Source organism: Clarias gariepinus, chromosome 21 (assembly GCF_024256425.1).
Source record: "Clarias gariepinus isolate MV-2021 ecotype Netherlands chromosome 21, CGAR_prim_01v2, whole genome shotgun sequence".
Lineage (NCBI taxonomy): Eukaryota > Metazoa > Chordata > Actinopteri > Siluriformes > Clariidae > Clarias > Clarias gariepinus.
The window spans coordinates 22,604,649-22,622,637 of NC_071120.1; the positions used below are offsets into that span (position 1 = coordinate 22,604,649).

The following is a 17,989-nucleotide window of genomic DNA, read 5'->3' on the forward strand; positions in this document are numbered from 1 at the left end:
TATATATATATTGGTGCAGGTGTTTGTTTACATTAAACAAGTAGCAATAATTAATAATAAATGCCTGTTATACCTGACGTGTGTTCATAACAGATTATATTTTCGGATATGATTATTGTATCCACTAGGGGCGCTGCAAACACAAAAAAAGTAGTTTTTTGCTTTTGGTTTTTTTTATTAATATATATCTTTATTTAAAAATAAAAGCCTGCTAAAATTAAACGTGTATTCATATCACAGAATTTTCTATGCTGTTTTGTTTTTTTATAAGAAAACTATTTATATATTTAAATACATTTCTTATATATTTCCTATGGCATGTATCTAAATCGTTTCATTTTCGCTGTATTTTTTTTTAAACTATTTTGAAAACTGTTGTCCCACGTGACCGGAAGTGAGTCCTTGCTATCGGGGCTAGCGCTTCTAATTCCGTCACCGACTGCAAAAATACTTTAAACTTTCACTTAGTTGTTTAGGATAGGATAGGATTTAAACTTAAACAGTCCAGGTTTTATTTTATGTTTTTATAAAGAAAACATGTTTACCGAATTATTTATTTTACATTCTCGAAAACAGAGACGGGTTAACAAGCTGGTTGATAGACGTTATTTAGCTGTTTTTACTGAATCCAGTCATGAATGTTTGCTGATCGAAGAAAACAATTAAATTAGAACTCGAACTCTGCTTATAAAAGGTTGCTTACTATTAATCATTACACAACTGTTTACATCTTTATTTTACGTTGCATTTTTTACCTTTTCCTCGTGTACAGTCAACACAATGGTGTCTGCTTTAAATTGTACTTCGTTAAAATGAGCTGACAACTGAATGTGTATTTTTAACGTTTTAGCTCGGTTGTGCTCTATATAGCGCGTCACTTTCTGTAACAGCGCCCTCCTTAAAGTGTAACAGAGCGGTCTATCTAGTGCCCTCGGTGACACCGGAAGTGATTTTGGGACGTCACCTGTGTCAGCCGATTCTTAGTTAGCGTGTGCTAGCTGTTCGGTTCCCACCAACAGGAAGCGACAGGACGGGCTTGTCTGATAAACAGCGTTTATTAACCATCACTTGTGTTTCTGTTTCGTTTCTTTCCAAAGGTTAAGGACGCCGATTCTCCAGTGAGCCTCTATAACAAAATAAGGTGAGGCTGTAAGACTTTAAACCGACTCTATAAGTGGTCTCGAGTCATTTACTCAGAAACGCAACAATTGACTGAGCTGCCTTCTGTTACACACTGGGTAGGAGATCACCATGACACCCACTGGATTGTATTTCTCTTGTTTTGATTATTCATGTGTCTTTTTTAGTGTCTATATGTAGTAGTTGCTGATGTTTTTTATGGGTTTCTTAAGATTCAGAAGTACTGGCACCCTTCAAAAATATAAAAATATTTGTACTGTACAACAGTCATAGATTTACACTCATGAAAAAAACTGCTTACTCTTTTCTATAAAAAAACATAAATATGCAAACACTTTTTTTTTTCTCTTTGAAAAGACACAGAAAAACAGTTTAATTGTGGGGTGCTATTACTTTTGATCCAAGTATTTTTGCAGAAAAAACACTAGATAGATAGATAGATAGATAGATATATTTCTCTATAGATTTCTCTCTATTTCATTTTATAGATCATGTACCTCTTTTTTGGGGTTGCTCACATAAATATCTGTTCTATCCTTGTTTGACGGTGGTTGTTAACAGCTCTTATCTTTTTAGCAACAGGGCAGTCGGGCATGGCTGATGAAAACACTCACCTTTGCACTAACTGGTATAGATTTTCCCCTGTTCCTTTCTATTTTCACTATTTTGTCATCCAGTCTTGTGCATGTACTCTTGCCGGGTTGTTTGTTTCTTTCTTTTACTCTCTTTTTCTTTCTCTCTCTTTCTCTCTCTCTCTCTCAATCTCTGTGCACTATTACAGCAAACATGACATTCCCGAAGCTAACTTCACCACCCATGAGATCCACTGTCGACGCAACATCGCCCTGTGTGATGTGTGTCAGGAGCCTGTTCCCCGAGCTGATCTTCTGCAACACAAAGAGCAGGAGCATGCACAGGTATCCTTATGGAAACAATATGCAGTCATTTTTTTAGGGGCATAGGGTAAAGGGCCTTGCCAACAGTGGCAATCTAGATTGAACCACTCTACCAGAGCCTCAACCACCTGAGCCACCACCTCATATGTGCATATATATATATATATATATATATATATATATTTAATTAAATCATCCACAAAGGGTAAGACAGAGCCCTATTAACCTGACAAATGCTTCTTTTTTTCCTCCCCAATTTTTCCCATCCCAGAAATACACTCCAGCCAGTATATTTGAGCTGATTAAGAGCAATTTGAAGCAAATGTGGTGATTACGTTTACATCTTGTGGTTTTTTTTTTCCCCCTCCAGGAACAATGCAAATGTGGTCTAAATATTGAAAAGAGGCTCATGGAGACCCATCAGGTATTTATTTCAGTATTGATTTATACATGCATACAATTTCCATCCATGTAGCTTGATGATCACAGACCTAGTCGATAATTTTTACGGTTCTTTACTGCGCCGTCACCTGTTGCAGTGACTGACATTCTCATGGAGTTGTGCGTTTGCAGAGTTCCGAGTGCAGCCAGCGTCTGGTCCCGTGTCAGTACTGCGAGCTGGAGCTGGTCTTCAGCCAAGCTAAAGAGCATGAGGATTACTGCGGGACGCGAACTGAACCTTGCCCCGTGTGCAAGTACAACATCATGCTGAGGGAGAAAGCCATCCATCCGGCCCTGTGTGGGAGCCTCACACCTCCCCAGGAGAGAAGGGTGGCCTCTCAGCCTCCTGAAGCATGGTTTGAGACGCAGTCCATTCATAACCTGTTGAGGGGGCAAGAAAGGAGCAATAATAACAGCAGCGCTGGGTTAATGGAGCGCAGAGGCCCACCACGGCCACTAGAGAGCAGACTGCATAACAGCACTAGAGGAGCAGTGGGAGCTGGGGTGAGGAGATTCACGGCACAGAGAAACAATGAATTTTCTCGTCGTAAGTACATAAAGAGTTGGATGCTATTAGTTTACTGCACGAAAGCTACTGTAGTATTTTGTTGTATACTGGAGATCTTGCAAAATGGCCAATACAACATTTGCAGTCTTCTCTGGGTGTCACAACAGAGAAGAATTTATAGCATGATGTTTTCATGGACCATATGTGTATTTATACCAGAGAGTGTTAATACAGCACATTATCTGTAACAGCAGCGCAGACAGTACTCTATAAATATATAATAATGTATCATGTATAATCTGTACAGTATTATATATTTATAGATAATGTATAAAATATTATCCTTTAATGTTTATTTTGTAATGTAAAAATTACGTTTCTAGATGCATTAGCCCCGGATCTGTCCAGATAACCTTGAAATTACCATTATCACACTGAAGTTATTTTTTTTATTATTATTATTATTAACTTTAGCACAGTAGTGTGCCACAATACTGCTATTTTTGCAATTTATTGATGAACAACTTTTTTTAAAATCTCCATTCTCATTTTAGTTCTTTAACTTTTAAAGCGTTATGAAATATCAACTAAAATTTATGTGTAAAAGCATTAAAATACACATAAAAAGTCATTGTATTAACAGACACTTCATCTGACTCTTTAGATTAATAATAATTCAGATGATTGTCATTACACAAGACAGCACAAAGTGGAAGAACTTGCTTGCTGTTAAACAGCACTGATAATGGAGACTCCTTCCATAAGGAATAAACAACCTGTTAGGTTTAAAATAAAGAATGAATTGCTCAGGCGCGTTCTGTTAGTCTGATTCTTAAATGCCTTGTGTCATGTACATGTGTTTCAAAAAGCTAAGACAAAGGTAATTAACATGGTCCGGGGGAACAAAGAGAGAGGAAGTTGCATGGATATCCGTCCGAACCCAGGCTATAAAACATGTTGCCATATAAGGACTGAAGCAGCACTAGAAAGGATTTAACACCAACTAGGGTTAAAACTAGGTATACATTATCAGAACGGGACCATGTACAAAAAGAGATGGCTGGGAACTTTAACACCATTTAGGAAATGTGTCAGGAAACACCCTAAAACAGTCACAATTTCTGCTAACATAACGCTTCATAATATCAGGAGTATTATCTTTATCCTTCCTAAATAGCATCATGGTTATTTTAAGCCTTTGATTGTAATAATTGTCGAGCATGCGCTGTACAGTCCCGTGTGTATGAAGCGTTACTATTGATCTCAGGTTGTAACTATAATATATTAAACTAAGTATATTAATGTTATCTTTAGAATGACTGTATTTTAGGATTAAAAATAATTAGGTTATAGAAATCACTCTCTCTTACTCACTCACTCACTCACTCATCTTCTATACCGCTTTATTCTGTATTCAGGGTCACGGGGGCCTGGAGCCTATCCCAGGAGGATTAGGGCACAAGGCAGGGTATACCCTCAACAGGGTGCCAATCCATCATAGGTTATTAAAATCAGCAAGGCATGATAAAATTTTCTGAGATGTTTAAAATGATTTTGTTACAGTTACAAACAATGATTGTTTTAAATAGTTTATATTTTAGGCATGGAATAAAATGAAGTATAAACTATTTAATAGCAAATCATGTATTTCTTATCAAAGAAACATCTCCATGTAATTTTTTATATTAGAATTTGTGCATGTTTTGCACTTTATGTTTTTAATTTAATTTTATATTATTATTACTATTATTTTATCCTCTGCTACAGTATACATCTGTGTACTTTGTGTATTTTATTTCATTTTACAAAGTCCGTATTTGTTTAGAACCTAAGAACTACTTGGTACTGAATAGGTTCTTTATAAATAAAGATTGATTGATTGATTAATTGATTGTTTCCCTAGTGCTTGACCGAGAAGCAGAACTGGAGAACAACAACAACAGCCTGCTGTGGCCTCTGAATCAGCTGCCCGAGTCTGACTCCTCTGGTCTGGACTACCTCCTGGCTCTGACTCTCCAGAGTGACGGAGATACAGAGGAGTCAGATGTTCAGCAGGGTTTGTGGACCGACGTTTGGGATCAACGTTTTGGAAGAGTGCCTGCCTCAAGCACCTTTAGCTCTCAGATCACTTCTACCAATAACAACACTCCAGCTAGCACTAACACGCCCTCCGAGATTATGCTCCCCTGTGAGTTCTGCGAGGAGCTCTTTCCAGAGGAAGATCTCATTTTGCACCAGGTTAGAATGTGCCAGATAGCTTTAGGATTTATTTATCATTTATTATGTTTGTGACCAAACGTATTAAGACAAAAGTGAAATTCATTAATGACATTCATAATGGCAACCTTGGTGGTGCTGTACAACAATCAACATTTAGTATGAAATCTTCAAAACTTGCTGGAGTCAAAAAGACAGTACTCTGGTGTCACTCGCTCAATCCATGCCTTGCTTGATTGCAAGCCATAGCCAGTTTTTCATTAGTTCCAGTTATCAAAACAGCTTTAAGGTGAACTAATGAAATCACTGTGCACAGTGAGAACCTTAATACATTTTGCCACCACTGGAATATCAAAAATCTCATTCTTGTTAAAGGTAGAAAAAAAAACATATATGTTGTTTTTTTTTCCCTATAATTTTTTCAGGAACTGTTGTTGCTTATAACCATGTCCTGTGTCCCTAGAGTGTAAATAAGGTCGCACACCCTACTTAAAATCCCTTTGTCTTTATACTATATGTTATTATATTATACTATAATGTGTAGTTTAGTTTTTGTCCTCTATTTTGCCTCTAGTTCTTCTAAACAATTCAGCATGTATTCTCAGTACATTTATCTAAAATGCATTCAGTGACTTTATATGTATTTGTTTTCCTTCTCCAGACGGGTTGCAGTCCCGCCTCTGCCATCGCCTCATTCAGCAAGCAGGTTCTTTCTCAGCGCCACGGAGAGCCTCTGACCGACGAGGACATCATCACTCCCCGCACCCCGAGCCCTCCGAATCTCCCCCAGTCTGTCTCCCCTCTTTCCTACAGCCCTCCCTCAAGCCCAGGATTAAGTGAAGTGCTTATTCCCTGTGAGTTCTGTGGAGTTACTCTGGAGGAAAGTGTCGTATTCCACCATCAGGTATTTCCACATATATGATGTTAATGTTTGGAATATAAAGAGGCTTGTTTGGAGTTCATGAAATATTTACATCGATATTTAGGATAAGTGTGACCTCCGTCCTGCCACGGCTTATCAATCAGCTGGAGCATCGCCCTCTCCTTGGAAACCCATTCAGTCAACCAATGAGAGATGTGGGAGGAGTTCTCCAGAACGACAAAGGAGAGTGAAACACCAGGGTGAGGCACTGCTCATGCCACATACTTTTCCATTGTTACATTATGGCACTTGGACACAATGGAATGATCCAAACATGAAGAGGTTTGCAGGGGGAAAAGCATTTTTTCCATAAAAAATAATGACTTTAGCAACTTTATCAATATTTTTTACTATATGTAGGCTTTAAATGGTTGACCTGCATCTAAAAATAAATCAAGCAATCAGTTACTTAAACATAATTAGGAACTATATGATTAGATCTCACAAAAATTGGGACACACGAGATGTTATATTTCTATGTTAACATTAGAATTACATAATTAGTCCATGGTCTATACGGAAACAGCTGATCTCTGGCAAAGAGTGACTATTTTATTTCTTTAATACAGCAGATCTTGCTGAAGATTTCCTCATGCCGAATCTTCACAGCTGGCCGAGCAGCATGTCTTCTATGGACCAACGGAAGCCATCAGCCTATAAAAATCTTCCCTCCTCTGAGAAGAACACCAATGCAGAGCTGCAAGGAAAGGGCAGGAGTGAGTGGGGGAAAGGTATTCAGACCCACCAGTCTCACTTAGATCCTCTTCGTGGAGGCTACAATTCCTCCACTGCAGGGTTTTCTGGGTAAGTACGCAGCACGGCTGGTCTAACAAAGGGCATTCAAGACAGCCTAAGGTTTGACATGAGAAAAAAAACCTTCATAAGAAACATTTTCTACTTTCTACTAATTTTCTAAAAATACTATATTAAACAGTAATGGAGAACAATGTCAATAATTGGTGTGAGGACACTTTAAATAGTTTCGTGTACAGTTTGTGCAGTTTTATAAGGAAATTAGCTGTTTAGTTTTACTGAAGATCCATCCTGCACAACCAGCCACAGTCCTTCTGAGGAGTTTGTCTCAACAGCTTTTTTCATGCATGCAAATAAGTTTCTGGTCTGAAAAGTGGTCTTTTACATAATATCCTGCTTTCATTTCTGGTTTACATATATTTTCCTGTAAGATTAAAATGTTTTGCTGGAATAATAATGTTTGGGGAAAATTGACCGACTTAATAATAAAGCCATAAAATAAAAATGTATAACAAAGTTTATGCGGGAAAAAAAAAAAAAAAAAAAAAAAAACCACAGGCCGCCTAGGACTTTTGCACTTTGTCATATATGATGGCACACACAAGTGTTATTGTCCCATAAAATATGGGAGTTTTTAATTTGTGCAAATGGGGCCCGTGTGACACTCACTAAGTTTATATGCACAGTTAAGTCTAGTTATGGTTATAGCTTGATTAGGCCATTTAATTGGACTATAATTGGACCTTGTTCTAGTATAAAAGCATGGCAGAGAAATCGATTTATTTAGCACCCCGGCTGATATATGTGCATATGAGAACTTTTGACTCCCAACCACATTATCTGGGTTTACTAGTTTAGTTTGTATGACTTCAGTCTAACATGTTTACATTTATTTATAAAAATATATGCCAAATATAAGTCATGCTTTACTTGGGCTAACAAAACATCATGTAAACATACTGACTTAAACAAGAAAAGAAGGAGCAATGTAGTGTTAATGTTTTTCTTTTGGAATGCTAAAGTTATAAATGTGCACGCAATAGATCAAGCAATCTGTTTAAAAAAGGGTTGGCCTTTAAAAAACAGGCCATACAATCTCTTTTTAACCCAAATCCAAATAGCTGTACATCTAAACTGACATTTTACATTTTTCCACTGAAACAGTTTTTTCTCTAACCATAAACATGATCATAGACCTCTTGTTTTTTCTTTCCCATGAGAGGCCTCAATCCAGAGAAGGAGCAGATGGTCGACACTGCAAGAAAAACACATCTGTTTCAAAGGTACCATTTTTACTGCACCAGAATGAATAAATAAAGTTGTAACAGAAATGTTAAAGTCCAATCAGTTAATATGTTTCTATTAAATTATAGTGAAATATATTTGCAGCATGCTAATTTAGGATTATTGTTGGTTCATAGGAGGGGCGGGGGGAAATCACCTTCCTGAAACTACTTTTCTCACAATGAACAAAAAAATTCCTTTTTTTCCTCATATTTTTTTGAAAGTGGATTGATTTCATTAATAAAACAAAATCGGTATCATGTTAGTTCTTTTACATTGTCTGGCCCCAAAAAAAAAAAGTTGTACACTGTTAGATTTCATTGAATTACCTTTAGCTTTGATCATAACACTATGTTGTGGCCAGTTCATGTCAGAAAGTGATTGCTCACGCTTCCACTCTTACCCTGACGCACCCATTGCTCTGGAATAGAGTCAATCTGAATTTAACAGACCACATGACTTTTTTTTTTCCATTGCTCCAAATTCTAATCTTGTGAAGGGTCCAGTGTTTTCAAATCTTCTTGTTTTTTTTCCTTAATGCAGCGCAGTTGTTTGACCCCCCTGAATTGGTCACTTTGTTTTTGGCCAGGCAGTGTATTTATCTGTACATCGTTGATATTATTGTACTTTAAATGAATAAAATGTCTTAATTCCACCTTCAGGTGTCCAAGAAGCAGAACACTGAAAAAGAAAAGGAAGAAGAATAAGAAGTGTCCGCTTCCTTAATCATTGCGGGAAAACAAATGGCTCAGATTATTTGATGTTGAAATGCATTTTTTTTTTGCATGTATATATGTGTATTGTGAAGAAAGGGTGTTTATGTACTTGTCTCAGTGTCCAGAAATGTTTAATATTTTCTTCTTCCTCTGCTTTTGTTGCACTACTTTTGTACTTTTTTCCCCTGTATGTATAATCTTTCAGTAATTTTTGATACTTTTAGCTCCTTTAATATTTTAAAGTATATCGGGACTGGAAGGACACTATAGCTTTTTCTATTTTCTTAAAATCTTCTTAAAATATGTAAGACGTTACATTTACATTTAGCTCAATTCTATTCCTTGTTTTGCATACTGTCTTATGTTATGGTTTCAGGATCAAGCCAAGCTGAGGCAATCAACTTGTGTAAACTGTTCCTATTCTTTTGAAAATTGCCTTAAAGATACAATAAAAACCTCCTTCCTAGTTTGTGATGTTCTTATACAGAATGTCTGTATTTACCAGATTGTTGTACTGTTTCAGGTGAATTTGTTGCAGAAAATATACATGTTTTTTTTTATTAAAATCCTGAAACCTGTCAAAAGAATGGATGAAAATTTGTCTGCATAGGCTAACGTTGGTAACACTTCAGCTAAAACCTCAATCAAGTTGTTCTAGCCTCTGGTATTTATATTGTTAGTAGAGATGGTGGGGGGGGGAAACCGATTCAGTTCTGTATTGCGATTGGATGTTCATGTCTCTCCACACTGATGCATTAAAATCTGCAGCAATTTATAAAATTGCAATGTAAATGGAATCGGCACCTAGGTATCTGGCAGCACGTTGGCTGTACATAGTGATCAGTTTTTTTTGTTTTTTTTTAATATAGCTGAAGTTCAATCGGTTTCAATCTTTGTTTTTGTCCATGGACCGACTGCTATGTGGCAGGTCTTCCAGTGCTGCATGAGGGACAATATAACAAGTTTAGATTATTAATATTAAATAATGTGTATTATTAATATGTTTAGTTAATAAAATAGTAAATAGTAAAGTAGTAAAAAAACAAAAAAAAACATGCAATATCTTAGCCTGATGCTCTCATCACTAAAACAAAGTAAATTTGGACTCATAAGACCACATGTCCTTTGTTCAATGCTCTAAAGTCCATTCGTTATGCTCCATAGCAAATTATAAATAAGTTATTAATAACCCAGAGTTCTAATATTTTTTTTCTTTATTCTAAGATCTTATTTTGCCAAGTACTGACAACAAAAAAAAAGTAGTGATTCAAAATTTTTTTCAAGCACATATCTTTTTCGTGAAGATGATCTATCTTTCCAGGTTTAATAATGCATTTTACAGTTTTTTACTTAATTTTAGCAGTTCCAGCAATCTGCTTCGTTGTTTTCTTTGCTTAAAGCGAGACAATAATTTGACCATTGTGAAAGAGAGTAACATATTTGCCACAATTATTGTCACAATTTTCCACAATGTCTTCTGACATAGTTGTGTAAGAAATGAGAAGCTACTCACAGCACCAGTTAGGGTTAAATAACCTGTTGCCAGCTGAACCATCAAACACTGCAGTAATTATCCAAGCGAAGGCTTTTATCTATTTGCTTAACTAATTCCAGGTGGTAACTGGTGGTGGTGACTTGTGGTGGGATTCTGAGGGGGAAAAAACTGAAATCTGAGATTAAAGTCAGATTACCTTGCAAAGGTTAGAAATTCTTATGTTATGCAATTCCTGTATGTTAGGAATTCTTATTTTCTTTATAATTGTTAAAAATGTTTTATTTATTATGGTTGGATTTGATTGTGCACATCAGGCTTGTTTGTTTTTCTTCACTGGTTTAAATGGTATAGAGTTTAAAGTTTTGGGTGCTATTACATTCAGTTTATTACTGACACATAGCTTTATATTATTTGTACTAGATTATTATTAAGATACTGTTATACATCTGATGATAAAATATTGCTGACAAACCCTTTTAAAATATTTGAACGTCACTCTCCAGTGTTCTTTGACTCTACACTTCACTAGAACATTTTGTACAATCTAGCTTTCTGCTATAGCAAGATTGGATGTTTTAATACTGAAGCTTTGGTGCCATCTAGTGGAGCAACACAGTTATTTACATGGCTCCACTGTATGCAGTGCCAGTCTTAAGCCTGGATAAAATGGGAAGGTTGTGTCAGGCAGGGTATCCGTACTTTCATCAGAAGTCAGAATTCTGATTAAAAAAAGAAGAAATCTTTCATAATCTAATGCTTAATTTTAAACCATTAATCTGTGGTTAATATATAAAATTTGTCATGAATCCTGTTATGAGAAAAATGTCGTAAGATCTGTCGTTTAAGCCTCCATTTTTAATCTCTATTTGTGTAAACCTGTACCAAAGTTGTTTGTGAATCAAATGGCTTGCTGTGGAGACCCCTTTATGAGAGTAGTCTAAAGAAAGTTCATTTGGACTTCTGTAAAGTTGCTTTGTGACTATTGAAAGTACTGTTCTAGTAATTAGGAAGCAGCTGAGAGTTTTGCTTTTGTTCTTTAACACGTAACAGTTTGATAAACCTTAGCAAACAATTATCTAGAATTATAAAAGCCCCTCCAAAAAATACTTGAGATAAATTCCAAAACACATTCTACCCAAATAAAAAGTATGCTACAGTTTAGTGTCTGTTAGTTTTCTACACCATCTACAAAAACACCATACTTCTCCTTCCACATGTATCTAGCAATGCCACAGTCTGAACTATTACATGCATTATCTTGAATCCTAATTCCAAATTATGTTATTCGTATAAAAATTCTGCAACTGACTTTAATTTAGTGTTCATGGTAATCCAGACCCAGAACTGCTAAACACTGTGAACTATTAGCATTCACATAATCAATATATTTACCCTCAGGTCTGTTTGCACTGTTGAGGGTCTGTTAATGATTAGATTTCATTCAGACTATGGCTAAAACATAAAAAGAGCCGACGATTGTGGCTATACGCTATTACCAAAGCAAGACGCTACAAGAGTTTGGGGAAGATTGGTATATTTGGGTGAGTGTTGATTTTTTTTTTTTTTTTTTTTTTTTACACTTTTTTTAAGTTCTTAGCTCTAACAGACATTTGATTAAATCTAGATTCTGACTTTAATCTCAGAACTCCTTTTTTCTCCCCCTCAGAATTCTGACTTTAATCTCATTTAGATTTTATTTCAATCTAATTTTTACCTTAGAGTCCTGATTATTGTTTCTCAAAATTATGTTGTTTTTTTTTTTTTTACCTCAGGATTCAGATTTTTTTCCCCCCTTGGAGTCTTAATTTTAATCTCAGAATTCACGGTTTGTCCCCCCTTAGAGTCCTGATTTTAAAATTCTGAATAATTTCACGATATCTTGGATTTTTTTCCTCAGAATTTCGGATTTTAATCACAGAAGCCAGACCTTTTTTCTCAGATAAAACCTTTTGAGAATAAAGTCAGATTATCAAGATCAAAGTCTGGATAATCTTAAAGAAAAAAAAGTCAGAATTCTAAAAAAAAAAGGAGAAATCTTTCATAATCTAATGCTGAATTTTATACCATTAATCTGTGGTTTACAGTGGTGTGAAAAACTATTTGCCCCCTTCCTGATTTTTTATTCTTTTGCATGTTTGTCACACTTAAATGTTTCTGCTCATCAAAAACCATTAACTATTAGTCAAAGATAACATAATTGAACACAAAATGCAGTTTTTAAATGAAGGTTTACGTTATTAAGGGAGAAAAAAAACCTCCAAATCTACATAGCCCTGTGTGAAAAAGTGATTGCCCCCCTTGTTAAAAAATAACTTAACTGTGGTTTATCACACCTGAGTTCAATTTCTGTAGTCACCCCCAGGCCTGATTACTGCCACACCTGTTTCAATCAAGAAATCACTTAAATACAGTAGGAGCTACCTGACACAGAGAAGTAGACCAAAAGCACCTCAAAAGCTAGACATCATGCCAAGATCCAAATAAATTCAGGAACAAATGAGAACAAAAGTAATTGAGATCTATCAGTCTGGTAAAGGTTATGAAGCCATTTCTAAAGCTTTGGGACTCCAGCGAACCACAGTGAGAGCCATTATCCACAAATGGCAAAAACATGAAACGGTGGTGAACCTTCCCAGGAGTGGCCGGCCGACCAAAATTACCCCAAAAGCGCAGAGACAACTCATCCGAGAGGCCACAAAAGACCCCAGGACAACATCTAAAGAACTGCAGGCCTCACTTGCCTCAATTAAAGTCAGTGTTCACGACTCCACCATAAGAAAGAGACTGGGCAAAAACGGCCTGCATGGATTTCCAAGGTGCAAACCACTTTTAAGCAAAAAGAACATTAAGGCTCGTCTCAATTTTGCTAAAAAACATCTCAATGATTGCCAAGACTTTTGGGAAAATACCTTGTAGACCGACGAGACAAACTTTTTGGAAGGTGCGTGTCCCGTTACATCTGGCGTAAAAGTAACACAGCATTTCAGAAAAAGAACATCATACCAACAGTAAAATATGGTGGTGGTAGTGTGATGGTCTGGGGTTGTTTTGCTGCTTCAGGACCTGGAAGGCTTGCTGTGATAGATGGAACCATGAATGGTGCTGTAGAATGCTGTCTACCAAAAAATCCTGAAGGAGAATGTCCGGCCATCTGTTCGTCAACTCAAGCTGAAGCGATCTTGGGTGCTGCAGCAGGACAACGACCCAAAACACACCAGCAAATCCACCTGAATGGGGGAAGAAAAACAAAAAGAAAACTTTGGAGTGGCCTAGTCAAAGTCCTGACCTGAATCCTATTGAGATGTTGTGGCATGACCTTAAAAAGGCGGTTCATGCTAGAAAACCTTCAAATAAAGCTGAATTACAACAATTCTGCAAAGATGAGTGGGCCAAAATTCCTCCAGAGCGCTGTAAAAGACTCGTTGCAAGTTATCGCAAACGCTTGATTGCAGTTATTGCTGCTAAGGGTGGCCCAACCAGTTATTAGGTTCAGGGGGCAATTACTTTTTCACACAGGGCCATGTGTGGTTTGGATTTTTTTCTCCCTAAATAATAAAAACCATCATTTAAAAACTGCATTTTGTGTTTACTTGTGTTATCTTTGACTAAAAGTTAAATGTGTTTGATGATCAGAAACATTTTGCGTGACAAACATGCAAAAGAATAAGAAATCAGGAAGGGGGCAAATAGTTTTTCACACCACTGTATATATAAAATTTGTTATCTATTATGAGAAAAATATCATAAGATCTGTCATTTAGGCCTCCATTTTCAATCTCACAGAACAAGTGCCATGGCGTGGCGTGTCCTGTGTCTCTGGTGTTGCTTTTCCTTGACGTTACTTTACACCAATGCACATGAAGATCTACAGCAGTCCGACTTTGATGACCGGGAAAACTACATGAAAGCACTGAGCGAGATGAACAATGCTTTTGCTTTCCGTCTGTACAAAACCATTGTCTCTTCTGCTCAGTCGCAGAACATCTTCTACTCTCCACTGAGTGTGTCCACAGCACTGGCCGCGCTGTCTTTAGGAGCAGGCGGTGAGACTCATCAACAGCTTCTCACTGGCCTCGGGTTCAACAGTTCAGTCTTTACCAACGAAAAGATGCACCAAACCTTCCTCGATCTCCTGCAAAACCTCAATCAGAGGTCAGGGGTCAACATTAATCTGGGCACTGCTGTCTACATCAATGACACCTTCAAACCTCATCTGGAATTTCTGGAGAAGATGAGGCGTTTCTATTTGTGTGATGGCTTCACTGTTGATTTTACCAAAAGCAAACAAACCACTAATCAGATGAACAAATATGTCAGCGAAAAGACAAACGGCAAAATAAGAAATTTTATTAAAGATATGGATCCACGTACCCTAATGTATCTCCTCAACTATATATATTTTAAGGGTAAGTTTAGTTAACATGGTTGATTGATGGCATCATGGTGCCAATTGTGTCCACAGTTATCAAGTTTGGGGTTTAATAGCGGCATTTTATTTTTCCTTTAGGGAATTGGTCCATACCGTTTGACCCCGAAAAAACTCAAAAGGAAAAATTCTATGTGAAAGCAGAAACGCCTGTTCAAGTTCAGATGATGCGCGAGAATAATTACTTTGATGTCCACTATGATAGGGAACTCTCTACTTACGTCCTTCGTCTGCATTACAATGAGTCATTCTCCATGATACTGGCTCTACCAAAAAGTCTCAGAGTTCTGCAAGCGGCTTTGCGTCCACACCACATGGTCAACTGGAACAGACAGATGAGTGAAAGGTTATTTTAATTCTGTGGGATTTTCATATGTTCATAAAGTCCACATCCGATTCTTTAAATGTCTTTGTTTAATGTATCTTGACAAATATATTACATTACACAGACCTATTCATCAATTTTGTTGAAGCAGTTTTGCAGCAGTAATCCCTATTAGGCATCTCGTTTTTAATGATTTTTGGGTCGGATTTGAGCATCTTCTCCTCTGATAACTGTATGTTAAAGAAAGTCTCTGGTGGGATGGGAAATCCTGATGATCTGTTTTCCTCGCAGTCCCTGCTTCTAAAAAAAACATTCTCACAACATGATGCTACTCCTATCATGCAACATTTTATTTTAATCCCCTGGACATCCTTAAGTTGACTTTTTAAAATACCATATGCATATCGACTAGACGGTTGGTTCTGTCTTAAAATCTTACCGTACAGTCACCCAGACTGCATAAGTGATGATAGTTCTCTTTGCTCTTTTGTTTCTTGATCATGTCTCTGACTAAAAGACCTACCACAAAAGTACACCTCAGTGCAATTGGCTCTTTTAGTCTTTAATAATAATAAAAAAAGATATATATGGCCCCTTCCTGTTCCAACATGACTATGCACCAGTGCACAAAGCAAGGTACATGAAGTGATGTGTGTTTGGTTAAAAAAAGAACTTAACTGACCTGTACAGAGTCCTGACCTCAACCCAATAGAACACCTTTGGGATGAAGCCAGGCCTTCTCGCCCAACATAAGCGTCTGACCTCACAAATGTGCTTCTGGAAGAATGGTCAAAAATTACCTTAAGTTAAGCCTTTATTTGTCACATATACATTACTGCAAAGTGAAATTCCTTCTTTGCATATTCCAGCGTAACTTGGGTCAGAGCACAGAGTCAGTCTAGATACAGTGCCCCGAAAGCAGATAGAGTTAAGGGCCTTGGCAACCTTGGTGGAGCTGGGGATCGAAATGCTAATCTTCTGATTAGTAAGACCACCATATTATTAGCAACTCATAAAAAGTGTTATTTCTCTGTGTTATTTCTGTTATTAAAGTCATGAAATTATTATTTTTTTTTAAATATAAGCAAACTTTGTATGTATTTGCTTGATTATAAATCTCCATGTGCTAATGAATTAAGCAAGTATAATTTAAATATAAATTGCAGCGCAGTCGTGTAGTGGTTAGCACTGTGGCCATGCAGCTCCAGGGTTAACGGTTTGAGACCAGCCTTTGGACCTTGCATGTTTTCCCCATGCTTAAGGGTAGGTTTTCATCCGGTACTCCAGTTTCCTCCCAGTATCCAAAGTGCCCATGTGTGTGACATGCTCCAGGGTGTACCCAGCCTAGTGCCCCGAGTCCTCTTCAGGCTCTAGGCCTCCTGCAACTCTATACAGGATAAGCTGTATAGAAAATGAATGTGTCAGCAAGTAAAATTGTCTATTAATATAAATCTCTTTCTACAGGAAATATGCAATCTACCTACCTAAATTTTCGCTAAAATCATCTTACTCGCTGATAAACATTCTGAAGGAAATTGGAATGAAGGATATGTTTACAGAAAAAGCTAACTTCACTGGAATTACTGATGAAGAAATATTAATTTCTGAGGTAAGGAAGCTTACTGCCAACTGCAGATGACACATAAGTGACAGATCTTAAAGATCTAAAGCAGATCTAAAGCAGTTATACAAAAGAAGAAACCAATCATCAGTTTTAGCAAAAAGATTTCACATTAGGATTAAGTAATATTTGCCTTACCTATGTTGAAAGCATGACTTATTCACTCAATTATATTGAATTTTTTTTCACCTTTTATTTCAGGCTGTGCATAAGGCAACATTAGATGTGGATGAAGTTGGAACAACTGCAACAACTGTGACTGGAATACGTTTTTCACCTCGTACCGGGCCCATGATTCTGAAATTTGATAAGCCTTTTATGATCTTTATCGTTGACCAGAAAACACAGAATATCTTGTTTATGGGGAGAATTGTCAATCCGAAACAATCTGAGATTAACTGAATAATAATTTAAACAATGAATAAATGAAACTATTAAATGAGATATAAAGAGCATTCTTCCCTCTGTAGCTTTCGTATATATTAATATGGCTTAATGAGAAATTATTTAATTAAGATTAAGATACATTAATTTATCACATGTACCTTACAGCACAGTGATTGGAAATTATTTTCTTTTGCATATCCCAGTTAGGCAGCTGGGATCTCAGCGTAGTGTCAACCAGGTTGATCAGGTTTACCCTACAGTATCTTGCACCCCTGGTCAGTAACCCTGAGTCAAAACTGCCCACCTACAGTATAGTGTAGGAACAGTGACTGCTGTAGGATTGTTTTTGTTTCAGATGAAAGGTTAACAATGGTTATTGATGAACAATAAGAAAGAGACTGGGCTGACCAAAGCCAGAGCTACTGTTAACCAAAAAGATCACAAAAGCTCTGGTCTACTTTTGGGTGAATATTCTGTGGACTGTTGAGGCTTTTTGGAAGATGTGTGTGCCTGTTACCTCTGGCATGAAACATGGAGTTATGCAGCAGAACAATGACCCAAAACACACCAGTCCACCAAGTCCACCTCTTAATAGAAAAAAACAAACAAAAAAAAAAATGAAGGTTTTGGAGTAGCCTAGGCAAAGTCTGGTCTTAAATCCTATTGAGATGTCGTGGCATGACCTTAAACAGGTCATTCATGCTCAAAAACCCTTATCACCAATTATTAGATTTAGGGTGCAATTACTTTTACACATAAGGCCAGGCAGGTTTGGACAGCTTTTTTCTCTTAATAAATGAATTCATGATTTAAAAACTGCATTTTGTATTTATTTAGGCAATAATAATAATAATAATT

General features: G+C 36.8%; 2 protein-coding genes across 7 annotated transcripts; both read left to right on the forward strand.

The window, feature by feature from the left end:
• Positions 1-47: 47 nt before the first annotated feature.
• Positions 48-9,343, forward strand: trafd1 (TRAF-type zinc finger domain containing 1). Of its 6 annotated transcripts, none has more exons than XM_053480397.1 (12): positions 48-694; positions 1,098-1,141; positions 1,717-1,768; positions 1,922-2,057; positions 2,407-2,460; positions 2,610-3,024; positions 4,889-5,223; positions 5,864-6,106; positions 6,189-6,324; positions 6,697-6,928; positions 8,098-8,160; positions 8,824-9,343. In XM_053480397.1, exons 3-12 carry the CDS (start codon positions 1,734-1,736, stop codon positions 8,885-8,887), a joined length of 1,713 nt encoding a protein of 570 aa, XP_053336372.1. In that variant the 5' UTR covers positions 48-694; positions 1,098-1,141; positions 1,717-1,733; the 3' UTR covers positions 8,888-9,343. The 6 variants fall into 6 exon arrangements, with proteins under 6 accessions (XP_053336372.1, XP_053336371.1, XP_053336370.1 ...); XM_053480396.1 differs by having other exon boundaries at positions 53-694; positions 1,723-1,768; positions 6,694-6,928; XM_053480398.1 differs by having other exon boundaries at positions 59-694; positions 6,694-6,928; positions 8,100-8,160.
• A 2,487-nt stretch (positions 9,344-11,830) lies between these two features.
• LOC128509471 (serine protease inhibitor A3M-like) lies at positions 11,831-17,989 on the forward strand. Its single transcript, XM_053481227.1, has 5 exons — positions 11,831-11,913; positions 14,156-14,778; positions 14,880-15,144; positions 16,588-16,732; positions 16,946-17,989. Exons 2-5 carry the CDS (start codon positions 14,166-14,168, stop codon positions 17,144-17,146), a joined length of 1,224 nt encoding a protein of 407 aa, XP_053337202.1. The 5' UTR covers positions 11,831-11,913; positions 14,156-14,165; the 3' UTR covers positions 17,147-17,989.

What these genes read in the sequence shown, in the direction of transcription:
- trafd1 (XM_053480395.1), top strand. Translation starts at nt 1,734, where the DNA reads ATGGCTGATGAAAACACTCACCTTTGCACTAACTG. An exon ending in AAGATCTCATTTTGCACCAG is followed by an intron (nt 5,224 to 5,863) that starts GTTAGAATGTGC and finishes TTCCTTCTCCAG; the next exon opens with ACGGGTTGCAGTCCCGCCTC. An exon ending in AAGGAGAGTGAAACACCAGG is followed by an intron (nt 6,325 to 6,693) that starts GTGAGGCACTGC and finishes TCTTTAATACAG; the next exon opens with CAGATCTTGCTGAAGATTTC.
- LOC128509471 (XM_053481227.1), top strand. Translation starts at nt 14,166, where the DNA reads ATGGCGTGGCGTGTCCTGTGTCTCTGGTGTTGCTTTTCCTTGACGTTA. An exon ending in CAACTATATATATTTTAAGG is followed by an intron (nt 14,779 to 14,879) that starts GTAAGTTTAGTT and finishes TTTTTCCTTTAG; the next exon opens with GGAATTGGTCCATACCGTTT. An exon ending in AAGAAATATTAATTTCTGAG is followed by an intron (nt 16,733 to 16,945) that starts GTAAGGAAGCTT and finishes CTTTTATTTCAG; the next exon opens with GCTGTGCATAAGGCAACATT.